The 21,377-nt window shown below is 48.2% G+C and overlaps 7 protein-coding genes across 7 annotated transcripts; 3 read left to right on the plus strand and 4 right to left on the minus strand.

The window, feature by feature from the left end:
- Nucleotides 1-105: 105 nt before the first annotated feature.
- MCYG_07786 (Fum1p) lies at nt 106-9,626 on the plus strand (the record flags this gene model as incomplete). Its single annotated transcript, XM_002843957.1, has 14 exons — nt 106-725; nt 779-1,292; nt 1,354-1,477; nt 1,531-1,643; nt 1,701-2,151; nt 2,205-2,669; nt 2,734-4,886; nt 4,939-5,035; nt 5,206-6,029; nt 6,083-6,364; nt 6,427-6,501; nt 6,552-6,892; nt 6,947-7,424; nt 7,488-9,626. 14 exons carry the CDS (start codon nt 106-108, stop codon nt 9,624-9,626), a joined length of 8,676 nt encoding a protein of 2,891 aa, XP_002844003.1.
- Nucleotides 9,627-10,310: 684 nt separating this feature from the next.
- Nucleotides 10,311-11,782, plus strand: MCYG_07787 (acetyl-CoA acetyltransferase; the record flags this gene model as incomplete). The annotated part of the gene is made up of 5 exons (XM_002843958.1): nt 10,311-10,375; nt 10,468-10,517; nt 10,574-10,649; nt 10,714-11,206; nt 11,264-11,782. The coding sequence occupies 5 exons, from the start codon at nt 10,311-10,313 to the stop codon at nt 11,780-11,782; spliced, it is 1,203 nt and encodes a 400-aa protein (XP_002844004.1).
- A 223-nt stretch (nt 11,783-12,005) lies between these two features.
- On the minus strand, nt 12,006-13,478 carry MCYG_07788 (zinc-regulated transporter 1; the record flags this gene model as incomplete). Its single annotated transcript, XM_002843959.1, has 3 exons — nt 12,006-13,186; nt 13,250-13,399; nt 13,469-13,478. The coding sequence occupies 3 exons, from the start codon at nt 13,476-13,478 to the stop codon at nt 12,006-12,008; spliced, it is 1,341 nt and encodes a 446-aa protein (XP_002844005.1).
- Nucleotides 13,479-14,589: 1,111 nt separating this feature from the next.
- MCYG_07789 (conserved hypothetical protein) lies at nt 14,590-16,008 on the minus strand (the record flags this gene model as incomplete). The annotated part of the gene is made up of 3 exons (XM_002843960.1): nt 14,590-15,056; nt 15,104-15,728; nt 15,775-16,008. The coding sequence occupies 3 exons, from the start codon at nt 16,006-16,008 to the stop codon at nt 14,590-14,592; spliced, it is 1,326 nt and encodes a 441-aa protein (XP_002844006.1).
- A 609-nt stretch (nt 16,009-16,617) lies between these two features.
- On the minus strand, nt 16,618-17,248 carry MCYG_07790 (uncharacterized protein; the record flags this gene model as incomplete). Its single annotated transcript, XM_002843961.1, has 2 exons — nt 16,618-16,705; nt 16,911-17,248. 2 exons carry the CDS (start codon nt 17,246-17,248, stop codon nt 16,618-16,620), a joined length of 426 nt encoding a protein of 141 aa, XP_002844007.1.
- Nucleotides 17,249-17,712: 464 nt separating this feature from the next.
- MCYG_07791 (conserved hypothetical protein) lies at nt 17,713-18,994 on the plus strand (the record flags this gene model as incomplete). Its single annotated transcript, XM_002843962.1, has 3 exons — nt 17,713-18,291; nt 18,356-18,715; nt 18,776-18,994. The coding sequence occupies 3 exons, from the start codon at nt 17,713-17,715 to the stop codon at nt 18,992-18,994; spliced, it is 1,158 nt and encodes a 385-aa protein (XP_002844008.1).
- A 394-nt stretch (nt 18,995-19,388) lies between these two features.
- On the minus strand, nt 19,389-21,330 carry MCYG_07792 (conserved hypothetical protein; the record flags this gene model as incomplete). The annotated part of the gene is made up of 4 exons (XM_002843963.1): nt 19,389-20,230; nt 20,294-20,910; nt 20,979-21,093; nt 21,168-21,330. The coding sequence occupies 4 exons, from the start codon at nt 21,328-21,330 to the stop codon at nt 19,389-19,391; spliced, it is 1,737 nt and encodes a 578-aa protein (XP_002844009.1).
- Nucleotides 21,331-21,377: the final 47 nt, after the last annotated feature.

The following is a 21,377-nucleotide window of genomic DNA, read 5'->3' on the forward strand; positions in this document are numbered from 1 at the left end:
CTGGCCTGGGGTTGCATCATTATTTGTCTTTTTCACATATCTGCATACCTGAAAATAGACCACGGAGTACTGTTTGTATAAACTGTGCATACCGATACCTAGAAAATGGGTTCAATTGCAATCGAAGAGTTGGTTGAAAGGAAGCGGACCGTGGATGGCATGAATCATTTACACCATGGTGAGTTGAATGGTGTATCCACTGCACCTATCAATGCTGGTCCCAAACCACACGATGTGCCTCCCCCCATCGCAATCGTGGGCATGGCAATGAGGCTTCCAGGGGGCATCAATTCCGCGGAAGAATTTTGGGAGTTCCTTGTTAATAAAGGAGATGCGCGCGGACGGGTCCCTCAGTCACGATTTAATATCGATGCTTTCCACAATAGCTCAAAACCTGGCTCAGTCAAAACGGAGTATGGCTATTTTTTACATGAAGATCCAGCATATGTAGACGCGCCTTTTTTCTCCATGAGCAAATATGAAGCGGCAAAGCTAGACCCGCAACAGAGACTACTACTTGAAGTAGTCTGGGAATGCTTAGAGACTGGCGGCCAAACCGGATGGCGTGGGAAAGACATTGGGTGTTTCGTTGGTTCCTTTGGAGAGGATTGGTTAGATATGTCAAGTAAAGATACTCAAGATATTGACAGAATTCGAGCTCTTGGTACCGGAGATTTCGCTCTCTCGAATCGCGTCTCTTATGAGTATGACTTAAAAGGTCCCAGGTCAGAATAGATTCCAAAGTCTTTACGAAGTTTTATTAGCTAACTCTTTCAAGCATCACATTTCGAACCGGCTGCTCATCTTCTATGGTCGCTTTACATGAGGCATGCCGTTCTCTCTATTCAGGAGAATGCTCTGCTGCTGTTGTTGCCGGAACCAACCTTGTTCTTGCCCCGACCATGTCAACCACGATGTCTGACAACATGGTTCTGTCGCCTAATGGAATTTGCAAATCTTTTGACGCCGAAGCCGATGGCTATGGGAGAGGTGAGGCAATCAATGCTGTCTATGTTAAACTACTTAACGACGCAATCAGAGATGGCGATCCTATTCGTGCTATCATTCGCTCGACTACAACCAACTGTGACGGCAAAACACCCAATATCACAACACCTGGAGCGGAAACTCAGGAATACCTTATACGGCAGGCCTACAGCCAGGCTAAGATTCATGATATCTCAGAAACTGCCTTTTTTGAGTGTCATGGAACTGGAACGGTTATAGGTGATACTACAGAGCTATCGGCTGTCGCTACTCTTTTCCAAGGCAAAGGTGTTTATATTGGGGCGGTTAGTTATCAATATCTATAGCGGAAATTGCTGAGTTCGCTTGTTAACTTATTCTACTTAGGTCAAACCCAATGTAGGACACTCGGAGGGCGCCTCAGGGCTAACAGGAATCATCAAAGCAGCGTTGGCGCTTGAGAACAAGACTATACCACCAAACATACATTTTAATAACCCAAACCCGAAAAGTATGTGAATACCCAAATGCATTTGAGGCCTTTGTTAACATAATATCTCTAAGTACCATTTGAGAATGCTAAGCTCCAAGTGCCTGTGGAACCAACCCCTTGGCCACTGGATCGCAGTGAGCGAGTTAGCATCAACTGTTTCGGGATAGGTGGGACAAACGTACATGTAAGTATGCATCACGCAAATGTAAAGCTTCATCTACCTAACCTTTTACTTCCATAGACTATCTTGGATTCCACTCTATCGTTTTTACCAGCAAAGGATGGCCATAACGCTCTTTCTGAAAAGCCTAATGGGCCTCGACTTCTGGTTCTATCTGCAAATTCACAACATTCACTCCAAAGACAGATCGAAAACCTGACCTCTTACGTAGAAAGTCGGCCCGGAATTTCTAATGATGATTTATGCTTTACCTTAGGTAGTAGAAGAGAACACCTCAAACATCGGGCGTTTACGGTCCTCAAGGACGAAAAAACTATTAATGCAGAGAACTTTGAGATGTCTTCGTCCACCAAGGAAAGGAGTATAGTATTTATCTTCACTGGCCAAGGAGCGCAATGGCCGGGTATGGGTAAACAGCTACTCTTGGAATTTGATACCTTCCGGGGTGACATTAGGGCCATGGATAGAGCTTTGCAAGCTCTACAGGATCCACCTTGTTGGAGCATAGAAGGTATGGTGTTTCCATATTGTTTGTTCCCCAGTTATTAATGACGTTTTCTTCAGAGGAGCTTTTGAATACTAGCGATCCCGCGAGGATTGATGACCCCGAATTCGCGCAAACTCTTTGCACGGCTGTGCAAATGGGCCTAGCAAACCTGTTGAATAAGTGGGGAATTATTTCCTCCGCAGTGATCGGTCATTCGAGCGGTGAAATCGCTGCTGCGTACACTTCTGGTGCGATTACCATGGAGTCAGCTATTATAATATCCTACTATCGTGGACAGGTAGCAAAATCAATTCTTAACATTAAGGGAAACGTACGGGGTGGTATGGCTGCCGTTGGGCTCGGCCCCGAAAAAGTGAAGCGTTTTTTGATAAACGGCGTGGTTATTGCGTGTGAAAACAGTCCCCAAAGTGTGACACTTTCTGGGGATAGTGATAAGCTCGACAAGGTTCTTGCTGAGATTCAATCTACCGACAAAGAGATTTTCTGCAGACGTCTTCGTGTGGAGATTGCTTATCACTCCTGTGAGTTAAATAGCTTTTTATCTACCATTTCTGATCAAGTATACGAACTAATGTATGGCTATAGATCATATGCAAAGCTTGGCCGAGCTATACCATGATCTTATAAAACCTTACATAACCTTCAGAAATACCATGATTCCCCTTCACTCTAGTGTGACGGGTAAAATTGTTATCGAACCATCTCAGCTGGATGCAAGCTACTGGGTTCAGAATTTATTATCGCCCGTCTTGTTTTCGGCTGCAGTTGCGACAATTTTCAATGGAAACGATGCAGGCGCCGCATTCCTCGAAATTGGCCCACATTCGGCCCTTTCTGGCCCCATTAGACAAATATTCGACAGTTATAAACCTAAGCCAGATGCGATCTATATTCCTACTCTTATCCGCGGAGACGATCAGGTAATAAACTTGTTGGCCGCAGCCGGGAGAGTGTACCTGAAGGGTAACTCAGTTCTATTCTCAGCGATTAATGGCCCTGGTACTGTGCTGACGGACCTTCCAACATATCCATGGCAGCATAATCAAAAATACTGGGACGAGAGCCGAGTATCACAACGTTGGAGGAATCGTCGACATCCCCATCATGAGATCCTGGGCTCACGTATTTACGAATCAAGTGACCTAGATCCCACATGGAGGAACTTACTACGTGTGGAAAATACCCCTTGGATTTGGGACCACAGATTGAATAAGAAGATCGTATTTCCATGTGCGGGCTACATTGCCATGGCCGGAGAAGCTATCTACCAAGTTTCAGGATCTCATGATTATTCAATCAAGAATCTATTCATGAAGACAGCTCTCACCTTAGAAGATTATTCAGTGATAGAACTTGTTACCAGCTTGCATCCTGTACGGCTCACTGATACTGCTGACTCGAAGTGGTATGACTTTACGATTAGTTCTTGTAACGACAATGTTTGGCAAAAACACTGTACAGGTCGTATACGATCGGGGGACACAGAAGGGTGCCCACTCACACAAGATAGAAGGCTCTTTTCTAGACAAATACAGCCTGACCAGTGGTACTCCGCACTAAGTAATCGAGGCTTAGACTATGGCCCTCGGTTTAGGGGATTGGAAGATATTACAGCTGACCCAGTTACTTATCGAGCCACTGCGGTCATTACTGACGACGAGGATCTACATGATAGCAACTACAGCCTTCACCCAACTACAATTGACCAGTGCTTGCAGCTTTTCAGTGTGGCTTTTACACATGGCATCCCTCGACAAATGACCAAACTCAGCATTCCTATCTCAATTGAGAAAATTTACATTAACAGAGGGGGGGCATCAATGTCAGTCCAGGCCGAAGGCATTGGAAGTTCCAGCAGCATGGCAAGCGGAAACGTACTTATGTCATCAGAAGCGGAGGCTGTACTGTGGATGAAAGGAGCTCAGTTCTTTACTGTTGATGATGAGAATGCAAACGAGCTCAATTCCCGCCTCGTGTCGCGATGTCAATGGAAACAAGATATTGACTTTGTACCTACAGCGGAATTACTGCCTCCTATCCCGTCAGATTTATGCTCTCGGGTCCTAATTGGAAAGCTGTCTAGCCTTTCAGTTATCGAGTGTTCAAATCGAATAAAAAATTTGACTACCGAATCCCCGCACTTAATTAAATATCAAGAGTGGATCGTATCTCAGGCAAATCGAATGAGTGAAGGACTGGATGAGCTTGTTCCAGAAGGTCCACAGTGGGCAGCAGCTTCTTCTGAAGCTCGTCTAGCGATCATGGAATCTATGAGGCGGGAGCTGGAGATAGAGTCTCCAATTGCAGCAACCCTAATCAATACCTCTCAAAGGGTTCTTGAAAACAGTCCCATGATTATAGAAGGCAAGATCGGCGCACTTGAAGTTCTCATGGAGAATGATGGGCTGAAGGAGGTGTATGAAAACGGATCTCCGTTGGCAGATTGGCCCGAGTTTTTGACGTTGCTCAGTCACTCAAATCCTCAGCTGAGAGTTCTGGAAATAGGCGCCGGAGTTGGATCGGCCACTGCCAAAGCTTTGAGAAGTCTAACCCTCGCAGGGGGTACACGTATGTATTCTAAGTATACATTTACTGACATATCTCCTGGTGTGCTACCATCAGCGAAAGAGAGGTTTAAAGATTTTGAGGAAATCGAGTACTCAATACTCGATATTACACGAGATCCAACGACGCAAGGATTTAAAACTGAAAGTTTCGATTTGATTATTGCTTCAAATGTGAGTTGAACATGATAGCCCCATTACTGAGCTTGCCATTGATATGTATTAGGTACTTCATGCAACACCAGTTCTAACTGCTGCCCTGAAAAACGTGCGAGCTCTTCTTGCCCCCGGTGGTCGTTTTCTGCTAGAGGAGCTTTGCCCAGGTATGCTACGCTCCTATTATATTACTCATATTACGCTTAAGTAACGAAAATTGCCATAGTCGTACCCTTTTTTGATTTTGTGATGGTGTGTATCTCATTATATTCATCTTTACGAGACTATACTTAACTTTGAAATTAGGGTGTCTTGCCCGGCTGGTGGCTTGGGGAAGACGATGGCCGAGGTACTGCTCCCTATGTCACTCCTGAACGATGGGATCGGGAACTTCGAGAGAGTGGTTTTACGGGCATTGAGGCAACCAGATACGATAGTGAATATCCATATCATTTCGGTGCCGATATGATAACACGGCGAGCTGAAGATTGCCCGGATAAAGGAGACGTGTATCTCCTTCACCACTCCAAACCCCACCATTGGGGGCATATGGTGGAATCTTTCCTTTCTGAGAAGGGCTATGCAGTTCATTGGTGTATATTAGACCAAGTTCCAGCAAATAAAACTGTTATATCACTGCTGGACTTGGACGGCCCATTTTTTGACAACATTTCGGAGGAAGACTTCCGCGCATTCCAAACATGTATGTCCACCAGGAGCAACTGCCGGATTCTCTGGGTAACACGGGGGAGCCAACTTGAATGTGCGGATCCTCGATATGGTTTGGTCTTGGGCCTCGCTCGAACGCTTAGATTCGAGATGGACGTAGACTTTTCTACGATCGAAGTTGATAGGTTTGATAAAAACACTGCCATTTCCCTCTGCCATGTGCTGGAAAAGATCCAGAGGAACCGAGAGAAACACTGGTTGGACCCAGAGTATGAATTCTTTTTACAGAATGACATTGTGCACATCGGCAGATTTTATTGGACTCCGCTGAACGAAGAAAAGGCCACAGCCAATAGAAGAAACATGTCCAGATTTCTAGACATCGGGACATATGGCCTTTTAGACTCAATTTTCTGGGCTGAAGAAGAAGAACCCCCGGTTGGAGAAGACGAGATTGGTGTGGATATAAAGTATGTTGGGCTAAATTTCAGGGTATGCATACTACAATGTGTTATTCTCCGGGAGAGACACTAACTTTATGATAGGATATCATGGTGTCGTTAGGAGCTATGGGTGATAAACGCGAATTTGGGATCGAGAGTACAGGAGTCATCTCTAAGATTGGATCGAAAGTGAAGGACATGCAAGTTGGACAAAGGGTTCTTCTTACCAGCTCAGGTGTCCTTCGCTCGTTTAAGGTGATACCAGCAAAGCGCTGTATCCCTGTCTCCGACGACCTATCTTTAGAGGATGCAGCGACAATGATATCAGTATATGCTACTGTGATACATTCTCTCATGCGCCTTGGGAACCTTCAGAAAGACCAGGTATTATGCACCCCATTTCTTTGTTTTTATATTCAAACTAACAAGTTATACAATATCAACAGTCAGTATTGATCCATTCTGCTTGCGGTGGTGTTGGTTTGGCAGCTATCCAACTCTGTCGGATAATTGGAGCTGAGGTAAAGTTATTCTAGCTTTTTGTACCAGTATTTTGCTAACTAGACACAAGATTTATGTGACCGTTGGAAATGAACAGAAACGAAATTATCTTATAGAGAAACTTCAGATCCCTGAAGACCATATATTCAATTCAAGGAGCACCTCATTCCTCACTGATATCATGCGAGAGACCGGCGGTAGAGGGGTTGATATTGTTTTAAACTCTTTATCTGGCGAACTATTGCATGCTTCGTGGAAGTGTGTTGCAGAACTTGGTCGGATGATCGAGCTAGGAAAGCGAGATATCCTGGGCCATGCTCAGCTAAGTATGGATGGATTCTCAGGAAATAGAGCTTATTTCGGAGTTGATCTATATAGACTTGGTGAGACAAGTGAGGGGGCACTTAGAAAGTAGGTTTTTGTTTACTTCTTGACCTTCAAAACAGTGAACTAACTGATGAGCAGGCTGTTCCAACAAGTTATCGACTTTTATCAGGAGGGAAAGATCCATCCAATTCGTCCGATAACCGTCTTTGAGGCTGGTGAGGTTATTGATGCCTTCCGGTACATGCAGACCGGTAAACATATGGGCAAAATTCTGGTAAAAATGCCTGACAACCCATCGGAGATACCGCTCACCAAGGGCTGCCAAACCATCAATTTATCCCCCCATGGCTCCTATCTACTGGTGGGCGGACTCGGCGGACTCGGTCGTGCCGTCACGACGTGGATGGTTGAAAAGGGGGCCAGGCACTTCATTTTCTTGTCACGATCAGCTGGAGAATCTGATTCAGACAAAGCTTTCCTACACGAGCTAGCTGCTCAGGAGTGTACTGCCACTGTAGTTAAAGGGAGTGTAGCAGACTTTGGTGATGTAAAACAAGCAGCTACTGTGGGTTTAAAGCCAGTTGTTGGTATTATCCACATGGCAATGGCCTTAAGGGTAAGTATGGGACATATACAACACCCATTCACGTGTGACGGTAACTAATGCGAATGTATATAGGATCAAGCATTTGAAAAGATGACGTATGATAGTTGGCACACTACACTTGCGCCCAAAGTGCAAGGAACGTGGAACTTGCACAACGTCTTCAAAGACGTGCCTCTCGATTTTTTTATTCTATTCAGTTCTGTCGTTGCTCTTGGAGGCAACACCGGCCAGGCAAGCTATACTGCGGCAAATGCCTTCCTGGATACCTTCGTTCGCTATCGGCAATCCATGAATCTGCCGGCTTGGGCGGTCAATATCGGGTTCATGCAAGGCATTGGTTATGCGAGCCAGAATCTAAAGCTTGTGGACACGGCGCTTGCAAATTCGATAGAGATGGTGGATGAATCCTATCTCCTTGATGCCTTACAGGTGGCAATGTCAAACTCGAAGGGTGCCGGATCAGGCCAATTCGCTATAGGACTGGGCACGTCAAAGCCTCTTTCTGATGCTAAAACCCAGCCGCTTTGGCGGCGAGATGCTCGGTTTACTGTCTATGAAAACATTCAAAAACAGGTTGAAAAGATTGGCACTATTAGCGGAGCGGACCTTAAAAGCTTAGTTGAAGAGGTCGAGAAGGACCCGAGTATCCTAGACACGCAAGACACTGAAGAAAAAATTGCAAAGGAGCTGAGAGTACTGATCGGCTCACGTGCAGGTCTTGATGAAAACGCGGATAAAAAGGAAATTGATAATATGGCTATTGATTCTTTGATGACGATTGAGATTAGAAGTTGGTTCCGCCGAAATCTGTCCCTGGAGATTCCATTAATGGAGATCTCAAACGCGAAAACTGTTGGGGGCCTCACGACGACTACTCTCAATGCCCTACGTCTCAAGTACCAATCACAAACCTCCGAAGAAGATGAAGAGGATTGCGATGCGCCAGAGGGTGAAGTCTCGGAGAATGGAGTATTCGAGGCAGACTTACAGTTAGGGAGCAAGGTGCGGCCACTCCCAGGACCAACTATCGACTGGAAATGCGAGTCCGAAGGTCGAGTGTTCCTGACTGGAGCTACGGGTTTTGTAGGGGCATTTTTGCTTGCTTCACTCCTTGACCAACCATATGTCAGAAAAGTTGCTTGTCTTGTCCGAGCAAGCAATGAAGATGACGGAATGGAACGCATCAGGAAAGCTCTCGAAAAACACGGGATCCAGAGAGAGCTTGATGGAAGACTATTAGTGGTTCTGGGAGATTTATCCAGTCCAAACCTAGGTCTCGAGCAGCAGCGATTTGACGAGCTGTCCGAATGGGCAAGTGTTGTCTTCCACCTAGGCGCGCGAATAAACTACCTACAGCCGTATTCAGCTCATCGTATAGCCAACGTCCTGGGAACTTTCAACATACTTCGTTTTGCAGCAAACAAAAGGCCAATAGCCCTCCATTACAGTTCGAGTATCGCAGCATGCGGTCTCGGTGCGTTTGTTGGCGAACAGCATATTCTAGAAGACGAGAAGCCAGCTGCTGACCTTGGTAACTCCAGCTCTCAAAATGGATACCCACAGAGCAAGTATGTTGTGGAAGCCATATTATGGGATGCCATCTCAAACGGGCACCCTGTAGCTATCTATCGCTTTGGCCTGGTTCTGGGCCATAGCGTTAGTGGCATTGGCAGCACCGACGATGCCATCTACAGACTGATGTCCAGCTGCATCCAGATAGGCAGCTATCCCATTGCTCCCAAACAGCGGAACCAGTTTATCCCAGTGGACTATGTGGTTTCATGTGTTTTGGAGATATCTACTTCAAATAAGAACCTTGGCCACACCTACAACGTGGTACAACCAGATCAGAAAGCCGTGGTTGATTTCCCAGCAACATTTGACATGCTGAGCCAATCCTGCCCATTCCCGCTACGGCCTATTCCGTATGATGACTGGGTCCAATCTCTTGCCAAGTTCGAGACCGCTGGAATGGACGCGTTCCTGACGACTATGCAACAACGAGATAATGAGCGCCACAGCTTCTGGGGGAACATCCAGGCGGAAGCGCATACTTATGGCACTGACAACTTGCGCCAGGCGCTCTCGCATCGCCCGGAAATTCTCCAACTTCCGACGATGGCTCAGCTGATGAAGAAGTGGTCCATTCAATGGATCCAGGGGGCCACTGCAGGTGTGAGGCAGATGTCACTGGCTCATAGAACCAAGTAGACAGCCGGAAAGTCGTCTTCTGTGTCTTGATTTCTTAATATATTGCGGTAACATTTATGTTTTCATATCATTCATATATTTCAGTCCAGCAAGTCGAAAACTGACAGTGTAATATTAATACATTACTGTACCATTTATAAACAGAATACCCGCTGAAGCTCTATAAAATACTGTATTACCAATACTAATGATTCATCAAATGTAAATAAGTCAAACATGCCAAAAGAGTATATGATTTCATCACGTGATATGACCTTCGTTTTCCATATTTTGAGATTAAAAAAAGAAAACAAAAGAAAAAAAAATTGAACGACTGAAAATGATATTTTTATATAATAAATAAGATAAAAAGAGTGCGATTGATAGACGTTGGCGGTGTTTTTGATTAAGTGGCTGTCAATAGCATAGCAAGCAGGCTGGAGCGTGCAGGGCAGGGGAAAAATACCCTCCGATAACGCTCCATCATCATCCATCGGTGGGCGAAAGTAAAAGATCCAACGCCCCGATAAGTTAAATATCAAGAAAGCTCAACAAATCATAAAAGCTGCCAAACTGCATCTTTTCTCTTCTTCCACTTGCTCTTCTTCCTTAAATTAGTTCGACTCTTTAATACACTTTAATATATAACCATATCTTGCTCTGTTTTAAGCCGCTTGTCTGCTGTCTAAAGGTTCCCTCCCCACCATGTCTTCCCGCCCTCCAGTCTACATTGTATCTGCAGCTCGAACCCCGGTGGGCTCGTTCCTTGGGTAAGCCGTTGTTCTTATGCTGCTGATAGTTGAATCTGATACCGGAAGGGATTGGAGGCGTATAGATATCTTATACTGACTTGACTGTATAGCTCTCTATCGTCCCTCACTGCCCCCCAGCTGGGATCTCACGCGATAAAGGGTATATGTTTATCTTGCTGCCTAACGACTAGATGCTATGGCTAACTGGTTTCATAGCTGCCATTGAGCGGGCTCAAGGAATCAATCCGGAAGATGTAGAGGAAGTCTTCTTTGGCAACGTCCTCTCTGCTAAGTAAGATGACGCTCCTTCGTCGTGAACAGCTCCTCTAGCTAACGTTGCTGGACTCGTTGAATAGTGTTGGCCAAAACCCAGCCAGACAGTGCGCATTGGGAGCTGGACTCACTGAATCTACAGTCTGCACCACTGTCAACAAGGTGTGTGCCTCAGGCCTCAAGGCCGTCATCCTTGGTGCTCAGACTATCATGACTGGAAACGCCGATATCATCGTTGCTGGCGGAACAGAGTCTATGTCAAACACCCCTCACTACCTCCCGAACATGCGTACCGGTGCCAAATATGGCCATCAATCTCTCACAGACGGTATCATGAAGGACGGTTTGACCGACGCCTACGGCAAGAAGGAGCTTATGGGGCTACAAGCAGAAGAATGTGCTGAGGATCACGGAATCACCCGTGAACAGCAGGACGAGTATGCCATCCGCACGTATCAACGTGCACAGGCTGCGCAGAACTCCGGTGCTCTCAGCGTAGAGATTGCGCCAATTGAAATTCCCGGTTTCCGTGGTAAGCCAGCCACTATCGTCGACAAGGACGAGGAGGCTAAGAACGTACGTCACAGCCCCCTTCAGATGAGGAGGCGAGACCACTGCTAACAAGACATCCAGCTTAACCCCGATAAACTCCGAGCTATCAAGCCCGCTTTCATCCCCAACGGTGGAACCGTAACGGCTCCGAACTCGTCCCCCCTTAACGACGGCGCTGCCGCCCTCGTCCTGGTGTCCGAAGCCAAGCTGAAGGAACTCAACCTCAAGCCCATGGCTAAGATCCTCGGATGGGGTGACGCAGCCAAGGCACCTAGCAAGTTCACTACTGCTCCATCCCTTGCTATTCCCAAGGCTCTCAAACACGCCGGCGTTGAACAGAGTGCCATTGATGCCTTCGAGATCAATGAGGCATTTAGCGTCGTTGCCTTGGCAAATATGAAGCTTCTCAACCTCTCTGAAGACAAGGTGAACATCCACGGTGGCTCTGTTGCACTGGGGCACCCGCTAGGAGCCAGTGGTGCGCGTATTCTGACCACCCTTTTGGGTGTCTTGCGTGAGAAAAAGGGGAAGCTTGGGTGTGTGGGTATTTGCAATGGTGGAGGCGGTGCTAGTGCTATGGTCGTTGAGTCTTTGCAGTAGTTAGATGCGTATTGCTGCTAGGCGTTTGATGTTAATAAATGCTATAAGACGACCTTTATGATGCTTCAAAGAAAAAAAGGAGAGAAAAAATGAACATTTCGGGGTAATAAGGAGCCAATTCCAAAAATGATATATAGTTAGTTTAAACAAACATGGATAGAAATACAAATGTCCCAATATTAATGATAATGCCGATAACTATTAAAAAACCGAAAGTCGCGGTCTATGCAAAAGCCCCAACTAATGCCATTAGCGATGCACCAGCAGCAACGGCAAGACAGGCTTCAAGCCTGTTTCTTCCTTGCAAAACTTCATAACTTCTATCACTCAGGAAATCCTCAGCCAGTAGCTCCACCAAACCGGCAAACAGTAAAAGTCCACTACTGAACGCATTCGTAAGGCCAACCATAAGCAGACCCGTAGTGCTCGCGGGGTCATATAAATTATGTACCCCTAGCCCGATAGCCTGGCCTATAGGGGTGGTTGCACCGTACGCAAGTGCCATAAGCCACGGTTTAGGTGATGAGGCGGGGAATAAAGCTGGTATCAAGGCAGCTATGCGTGCTCCGAGAGCAAAGCCTTCAAATGTCTGATGGAAAGATATAGCAACTAGCAGGACGAGGAAGTTTGCTCCCGTGGCCACGGAGAGAGCCATACCGATAAATATACTGTGGAAGAGTATGCCGGCTTCAAGAAGTAGACATTGAAGGAGCTGCTTTTGAGCATTTTGCTTACTCATGTTCGGGTCATGACTGTGTGATAGGTTGCCGTGGTGTGCATGGCCATGTCCTCGTCGTCTGGAAATGGGTACGATGTCAGACTCATTATCATCAGGCTGCGGATCGAGCTCTTCAAGGTCGAGATCTTCCTCATCACTTGTCTGGCCGTTATCTGCTTCTTTGCCGTGTTGATTGCTTCCACTACCATTTGGCATGAGCGGACTGGCTCCCTCAACCAGGTTCTCTGTCGAAGGGCTTATCATTAATCCGTTCACGGGCGGATTCCGGCGTACTTTCCCCAGCGGGACGGATGTTCCATGCTCATGATCTCGACCATCTGCATGTACGGTATGCTCATCATAGCCATGATCATGGCTCATCTCGCCGATAAGTGTGTCGTACTCGGACCCATGGACGTGGCCGGCGCCCTTCATTGCAAAGAACATTTCTATGCACACCACCATAAGTACAGCAACCATAGCAACCAGTCCCGCAAAGGCAGGATAGCCCTTGTTCCAGAATCGCGGTAGACATGGGCTTGTTAGGGATATGAATGCGGTAGGTAGTAGGTGTACGAAGGCAGTGGCTATAAGCACTCCTGTTCCAAAATGTCGTGATAAAAAGAGAAATCGACGGGGGATAGGTAATCTGGGGAATCGGCGAGCTATTATAGGGAATGCACATGCTGTAGTAAACACGTTAGTACCGAGTACAGCATTGGAGATTAGAAATGGACGGGTTTCCGTACCAAAGGTGCTGAGAGCTAATATGAGAAATAACGCAGCAACGTGGGCTGAAGTGTTATATGAGCTCGTCTTTTTGCTCCCACACGATCGTCGAAGGTATTCTTCCTTCAACTTATCAAGCGGTATGGCGTCCAGGCCTGGAGCGGCAGGGGCTAGATAGGAACAGAACAACGTTAGCAATGCACGTACAACGCAGCAAACGGTACGTGATAAAAACTAACACTCATCCATCTTCACTTATTATTGACGGATTCCCTTCTTTTCCCAGCCAGTCACTAGATATCTGTATCTGTATCTGTACTCTTGCCCAGCTGCCTTCCTGCGCTTCTCCGTGCAAAGTGTTCACTTCAGCATGTAACCATCCGCCTCATTCGAATGTCCGTGTACCCATAACCTGGCAATCGGTGGACCAGAACTCCAATGGCCTTCTCGTATATGCCTTCGTCGTATCTCGCTTTTGTTCGTTGTCTGCGCTGTTCAAGAACGGAGTATAGAAAGGAGTCGGATGGGTTGAAATGAAATTAAACCGGTTTGCGCATAACAGCCACCACAACGGAAAGAAGGCAGACGTAGTACCAAAATTGCAAACGTCCAACGCCGTCAGCGTGTAATTGATATATATATATACGGCACGGAGTGATCTTAATCTCGTGGATAGAAGTGTGTAGCTGGAGGTCTTTTTCTTTGCCGTTGTTCGCGTGTCAAGTTTTATTATCGGAAGTCACGGGATGTCGCAGACTGATAAGGCAAGGAGTTGATATTGCTTGTGTCGAGATTATGATAGTAGAGCTGATGAGTCCAGAGCATCGTCTAGGAGATGGGAAAAGAAGACACCTTTGACAGTATGAACAATATTGATTTCCGCCGGGGCTATGAAAGTAATCTACAAACATGAGCAAATATACACTACGTATAGCAATTTATAGACAACTTGATCATTGAAAGAGTAGGTAAGAGGTAAAAAAACGGCAGAAAAGGACAGGAAAGGGGTTTCGTCAGCCAGATATCCGGATTTCGCTTATCCCTCCTTAAGAAGAAGCGGAAAAGGGGGGGGAGGGGGTGTGTAAAAAGTGGAAAAAAAAATCATATCATGAATTTAAAAAGAATAATAAAAGAGGAGACAGGGAGATCGAAGACGTCGACGTTCACTGAAGCCTTCTTTTAACGCCGTGAGAAGGGGACGAGAGTATGTATATATCCGGAAGGGATAAGATATGATACATCGGAGAGGTATAAGTTGTATTTGCAGGTGGATATCAAAGTATAGGAGCCGAGCAGAAAACAAAACAGAGAAACGACCATGGCATTGGCGAGAGGATTATGCGTCCGCTATGGCTGCTGTCTAAGCGCCAAGAGGGAAGGTGTTGCTCTTCGGAGCATCGGTGCACAGGTCCTCGACAGTCTTGCTGTCGAGAGTGGTAGGGAATTCACCCATGTAGTCGATGACCTTCACGTGGAGGATTTTGGCGGCAGAGTTGAAGACAACGGCAACGGTGATGGGCTTCTCGGGGCGATTGAAGTAGTAGCTGGATCCGCCGGCAACGTCGGCGTGGAGGGTAGACTTGCAGCGCTTGTCACCTGGAGCGAGGACCTCGAGAACATCGAATTCACCGCATCCGGATGCCCAGCAGGAGCACTCCTTGTTAGTTGGGTATTGAGAGGTAAGGGGAATTCGAGCGTTGAGCAACCAGAAGGCTGGCATGTCGACAGGGGTGTAGATGGACTCAGCACGGGCACCAGTTAATGGCATGTCAAGGCTAACGAGGAAGATCTTGTCCGTGCCGCCAAATCCATCTAGAGAACGGTTAGCTGTTGAAAACCCATGTATGTATGTATACATTGATAGGTGAACTTACGGTTGGCAGCAGCGCCGGGACGGGTGAAGCCACAGCTGCCGTTTTCGCATTCCTGGTCAGTCAAGATGGTGACTTCCTTGCCGTCAGGGATTTCACTGTTATTGGGGACGGCTGGAGAAGAGGCAATTCCGAAAATGTTTGCAGCAGCGTAGGAGAGAGCACAGCCGAAACCCTGGGTGACACCCTTGCCCCAGGCACCCTCATTGTTGAAAAAGGTGATGCCATCAGCCTCATTGTCTTTAGAATTATAGTGGGCAACACGACCCCACTCGCCAGGTGCGACATGGACTGGGGGAGAGGGCTTGGGGGGTGACTTTGGCTTGTCGTTGTTCTTGTGGCCGTTGTCAGGCTGGCTGTAGCCCTTGACCTGTGGGTCACCGGCATCAGGAGCATCGGTGGGAGCAGTGCCGCCATATTCGTTTTTCCAGGTGACGGTCTGGCCGTCAATAACGGCGGTAACGATATCTCCAACGGCGCGCTTCTCGTGGAATCGCTGGTGGGAGTGGCCATGACGGCGCTCGTGGATGGATGGCTTGAGTTCACGCTTGCGCTTCTCGGGGCCCTTGTTGTAGACTGCGACTCCGTAAAGGTTCATGGGACCACGGAAATGCATAGAGAGCTGATCCTGTTAGTTCTCCTTCGTACCGGAATTATCAAACCAGCGAACTCACCTCCTCCGCTAGGGGGCCGAATGGGCCACCGAACGACTTTGGAGTAGTGCCACAGGTGAGAGAACCAGCGTCCATACTGGTGACCATATCGTAGGTGCCATCGAAGTCGAAGTTGGTGTACTTGATCGAGTCGACCTGGTCGCAATACCAGTTGCCGCCATCGTTGACGCACTCAGCAGAGACGGCTGAGATGGAGGCTGCGAGCGCAGCTCCAAGAATGAGAGTGTATTGCATCGTGCTGGTCTTGTTAGCTCTGTCTCTCTGTATCCTGATATCTGATATCCCGGTATCCTGATGTCCTGGTATCCTTGATATCTATCTATCCTGACAGATGAAAGGACGAAGATCTGGGGCGGCGGTATACAACTCACAGAGATGAAGCGACAGAAAGAGTCTTAAAGACTGTCTTTGAAGGAGTGGATAAGGAGTTGTCTCAGCAACAGCCTTGAAACGGGAAAATAAAATGAATGTACTGAAGTTGGAGATGTTCTTCTTGCAATCCAACAACAAGAGAAGAAGAGGAAGAAGAAGAAGTTCCGAGATTGAAATACTTTTTTGTTCCTTGCGAAGAAAAAAGGAGGGAGTGAAGTTACGGTATTACGCGGTACCCGTTACGGCTTTCAATACAGGGGGTTAAGCTGCCGCCCCGCAGTCCCCGCCCCCTACAACGAAGACGGCCGCAAAGGCGCTTGCTTAGAGTGTCAAGAGTCGGCACGCCGTACGGGAGTATCGGCGAACACGGCATGACAATACCAGCATACCAGCGGCATGCGTGTGTGTCGGTATAGGGATATCGCTATAGAGTCTTCTGCTATAAGAGTAATTCATGTACTCAGCACATGTCTAAATATACGCCCCTGATTCAGCAAGCGGCACGCAATATGCCATGTCGGCCCGTGATTGGCCGAGGACAAAGACTTGCGTGGCCGCCCTAAGCCCAAAGCATCGTTAGCGCCAGGAACAAGGTTTTTATGACAGGAACGAGTTCTCGGCGCGTATCAGGGCGGTATTGAATACATGTCTGACATACCGTTACAAGACGGAAACAGCATGGAGTTTCAGCCTCGTCGATTATCGATATTTATTAAAAGTCGATGATGTTGATGTTGATATTCGGTGGCGTTGCTGTTGGTTACGCATGATTGGTATCTCGATGGGTCCCTGTGATGAGAGAGATGAGGGCGGCCGTTCCAACTGCCTCTTTGTCCCATGGGCTGGCAGGGAAGGGGGAGGCCAACTGGAAACGGGGGAACACAGCCTGTTGTTCTCTTCTTTGCTTTTTCTCTCTGTTGCTCTTCTTTTCTTTTTCTCCCAGTGGGCAAGACAGGGACGGTGGGCCTGGTTTATCGCCTTCGCTGGGAGGATGCCTTGGCTGGCTAGACCTGATCGTCGTTGGTGAAACTAGGGGCTGTGAGGATGGGATCGCGCGAAGGGAAGCTTGGGAGTTGACGTCAGGCAGGCCATTGACAAGCATCGGGGGCTCGTTGGGAGAAGCAGGAAGCAGGAAGCAGGAAGCACAGAATAAGATAGAGCAGAAGCAGAGAATAAGAGATGAAGAGATGAAGAGATGAAGTTGAAGGATGCGGTCATGTGACGCGACTTCAGCTTCAGCTTCTGGCGATGATAAGTCAAGACGTCAACATAGCAACATATACTTATATGAACGGAGGATGGCGGACAGACATGGCTGCCCATACTACCACACTCCATGTCCTCTCTGCCAGGAAGACGTCGATGTCAAGAAGCCTGCCTGCTATCGCGTCTTGCCCTTACGCCGGACCTACTTCAACTACCTCCAGGAGGCCCCCATTGACGTCCGCGTGTCTTCGTCCAGGTGTTCTTCTTCAGCCCGACCGCTTCAGAGGGACGAGGTACACGGACAGGGCGGTGCTCATACACCGCAGATGTCTCTCTTTTGTCCGCCACCTGTCACCAGGCATGCTCTGCCGTCTGCTCGATCTGATGGAGCCAACGTTCTTGCGGCCCTCCACAGGGCCGCCGAGTGAACACGGTGCTTTCCATAACCCTCACACGTCTCCTCCATCACCAGACCTGGATGTGGCCATCACCGGTTTGCCGGGTGAGATTTGGAACATGATATCCAGACACGACGTTGGCAGGCTGGAGTTTCTCGTCAGGCTGGTCGGTCAGCTTGAAGCACCGGGCCTCGGTCCGCTGGTGATACCGGATTCCAGATTCGATGTGGACACCGTAGATATCCCGGGAGCCATCATGCGGATCCATCTCGTCAGGCTTGGAGGTCGGACATATATCAGCCACGTATCTGATCCCGGCAGCAGTGGGGATGCTGATACTCGGCAGCCCTACAGAGACTATCAGTTTGGCGAGAGCAAGTATCTGGCCGTCAAGACCGATGGCATCGGCGTAGTGGACCTGGCCCTGGATGAGAGCCAGGGTCGACCGAACTGGATATTCGACAGCCATACCTCTCCGTTCGGTAAGGAGATGTCCAGGGTCAGAGACGCGGATCTGCACAGACTACGGCTCATTCGTGATGTATACATTACAACAACCTCTTATCTCCCTTGTTGCACACACCGTTTATACTAACATCTAACAGTCAATGAAATGCCGGGCCATACTCACCACAAACCGAGGCGGTGTAGAACCGTACTTTGATGCAGATTCCATGCCCCCCGGGAACTCATGGATCAACTCCAGCCTCAGAATAGGTTCATGGCCCACTGAACAGACTGACCCTTCCACCTACCTTGCACATGCTCGATACATCTCATTCGAACATGCAGAGACCATCACTTTCTACCTAAATCTCATTCGTCTAGGTATTACCGAGATATACGTCAACGACTCGCAGCACCACAGAGGCCACTGCGTCCGCTTTCCCGACCTGCGTTCAAGCCGGACGCTGAAGGTCTCCGTTTGCCGACTGGGCGCGGGCCAACAGCACCCATTCATCCAGGTGACCACTTCTTCTCCTCTGTGCATAACTGATGCCTTGCTATCTAACACACTTGTATAGTTTAATATTGATGGCCAGTGGGTTCCTGCTCTCCCGCACAGCGGCATTATCATTCAGCAGGTAGTGCTGGATAATGTCATCGGCATCTGGCTAGGGGATACCTTCCCGCTTGAACCAGTGCATATCGGCGTCGTGAGAGACGAGTCTGCGCCCTGTCTTCTTCCCAGGGACCAAATGATGAAGGTCCCGGATTTATCCATGTTCACCAGCCGATGGTAGCGAATCGGAGATGCCTTACTTCTTTCCTCTTTCCCCTTCAAGACGATAACTTTGTTCTATCTCTTTTCAAGGATTTAAGCTTCTATATACATCTAACTTTGCACGGGAGCATCGGCACGCTAAAAGCCTCAGTGAGGGCCATTTTAAAGACTCCATCGAACAGATTTCGACCCCACAGCCATTTTCAATGAGAAATAAAAAAATAAATCAACGCAACACTACATATAAAGGACGGATGCGGCAACGGCAATGACAACGACGCTACAGTAAAAAATTATTAAATTTTTTTCATCTGCCCTAAAGAGTACCTAGGTAAACCAAAATCCACGTCTATTTGCACCATGCCTCAAACTCCTATTTTGCCTCTTCACACAATATGTACACGGTAACCCAATCACTTGAGAAGCACAACTCCTCTGTCAGAGCTCTCATCATCCACCTGTTGCACACCTTCCTCTTCCCACTCGTCTTCTCCGAGCAACTCCCACTCTGCGTTAGCCATTTCCCCCAGTAAGGTAGCTTTCAGCTTATCCGCAATCTTCACGGGAGAGGGCAACTTCCACGTTTTCATAAATTCCACTCCCTCTACCGAACCGAGAAATGTGTGCGCGGATCCATGTGAGAAGTGGCCAAGGATAGGAAGTGATCGCGATCGTCGGAGATTATTCGTATTCCCTTCACCATTAGTGTTTTCCGGGCTATCTTTATCCTGGCCGCTAGAAGGGCCGGGGTTATGCTGATTTTCGCTCTTTACCAGTGCCTTAAGCAATGGTTCCGGGGCGACGAGAAGTTGCCAGAGGTTTCTTCCAATGTCACATACGTCTTCCCATGACTCGGAGCCGATATGAAGGCCTTGGGTCCTGCACAGCCAGGATATATCCCATGCTAGAAGGGATACTCCTTCGATAAATAATGCGTAGCTGGTGGGATCCTCCTTGGCAAGTTTTGGAAGGGAGCGGTCGATAAAAAGCGGTCGGGGGCGGGGGAGTAAAATCGCCTCTGCGCTTCGTGGGGTAATTGAGTGGCCGGTGATGGAGTGGGAGGGGGACAAGCTGGGCGAGGAGTCCTGTCGGCGAGCTATGTAGGACGACGATGGAGTGAAAATGGCGGGTAGTGGATGTCCACGGTGAGGGATAACGATCTCTGCGGGCAGCCTCAGAGCAAGGTAATGCGACACCAGGACAAGCATCCGGGAGATGTGGGTCAGCGACGCAGTTATTTGCGCGGGATTCACGCCTAAATTAAAGATGTCAGATTCTGAAGATATAGGCGGGATAATCTACATCTCCATCTACTCACTATTCATATGACGAAGGTCAACGATGTTGACGCCTCCGATGGAGAACAGGTTCGCATGATCGCCTTTTCTTCGCCTTGATCTTTGACGTAGACTGAACATGCTCGCAACCTCTCGGATTAAGAACGCTCTCGACTCCACGGCCTTGTCATGGACGCTGTTCCACTGCTTCTCCCTGGCCCTGATACTCTTTTGAACAGTTCCAAGTGTCCTGGCCCGCCTGCTGGCCACTTCATAGTTGGCCGATTCTGCATCAGACCGTCGCTGGGCGAGTGCAGCTCGTCGTCGAGCAATCTCCTTCTTCCCATCTTCGATCTCCTTCTCCAGAGCGGCGATATGAGATAGTATATCTTCCGTTCTTCCAGCTGACTGGGAAATAGCGGTGCGTTTGGTCTGAATCAGCAACCTTGACGGCTCCGGCTCAGCTCGGTTGGCATCACCGGATGGCCTCGGGCCACCGCCGCTCAATATATCGGCATTCGCCTGCGTATTCTTTGCTATGGACTCTTCGATCTGCGCTCCCGCCACATCCTTGTCCAGCAGGACTCTCGCATGGTCGAAACGAAGGCCGTAGAGCTGGTTGCGGGCGCAGGTTGGGCAGTAGAATCCCAGCCGGGGACTAGGCGGCTGCGAACATACGTGGCAACCCATGTCAGGTAATCCTCAGCAGCTTCGTGGTAACAACGCTGCCACCGTCTCTCCAATCCAAGCCGATCGTGCCTATTCGCCGAACACCAGGGAGCAGCGTTGAACCACCGAACATGTATTGGGTCATGACTTGGAGCCGTAACAAAGAAGGTCCCTATTTAGCGTAGTCCCTAGGAGCGTCTCATCATAATATCAGCCGGGATATCGTTGCTCAAACCTGTGGGAGACACAGAAATCGCCGTTTGGTTGTCTTCGTTGATAAGGAAAAGAAAGCATCGATGATGATGTCACCTGATCCAGGCAGGCGGCAAGTGCTGAAAGCGTAGAGTTTGTCTTGTTTGCACTTTGAGCTTCCCCAAGCAAACAAGCCGAAAAAGGCAACTTTTGACATCGTGAAAGCCGTACTTAGTCAGCTGCTGAGTCATGATGTGTTCCTTG

The sequence above is a fragment of the Microsporum canis genome, genomic scaffold (genome assembly GCF_000151145.1).
Source record: "Microsporum canis CBS 113480 supercont1.7 genomic scaffold, whole genome shotgun sequence".
Lineage (NCBI taxonomy): Eukaryota > Fungi > Ascomycota > Eurotiomycetes > Onygenales > Arthrodermataceae > Microsporum > Microsporum canis.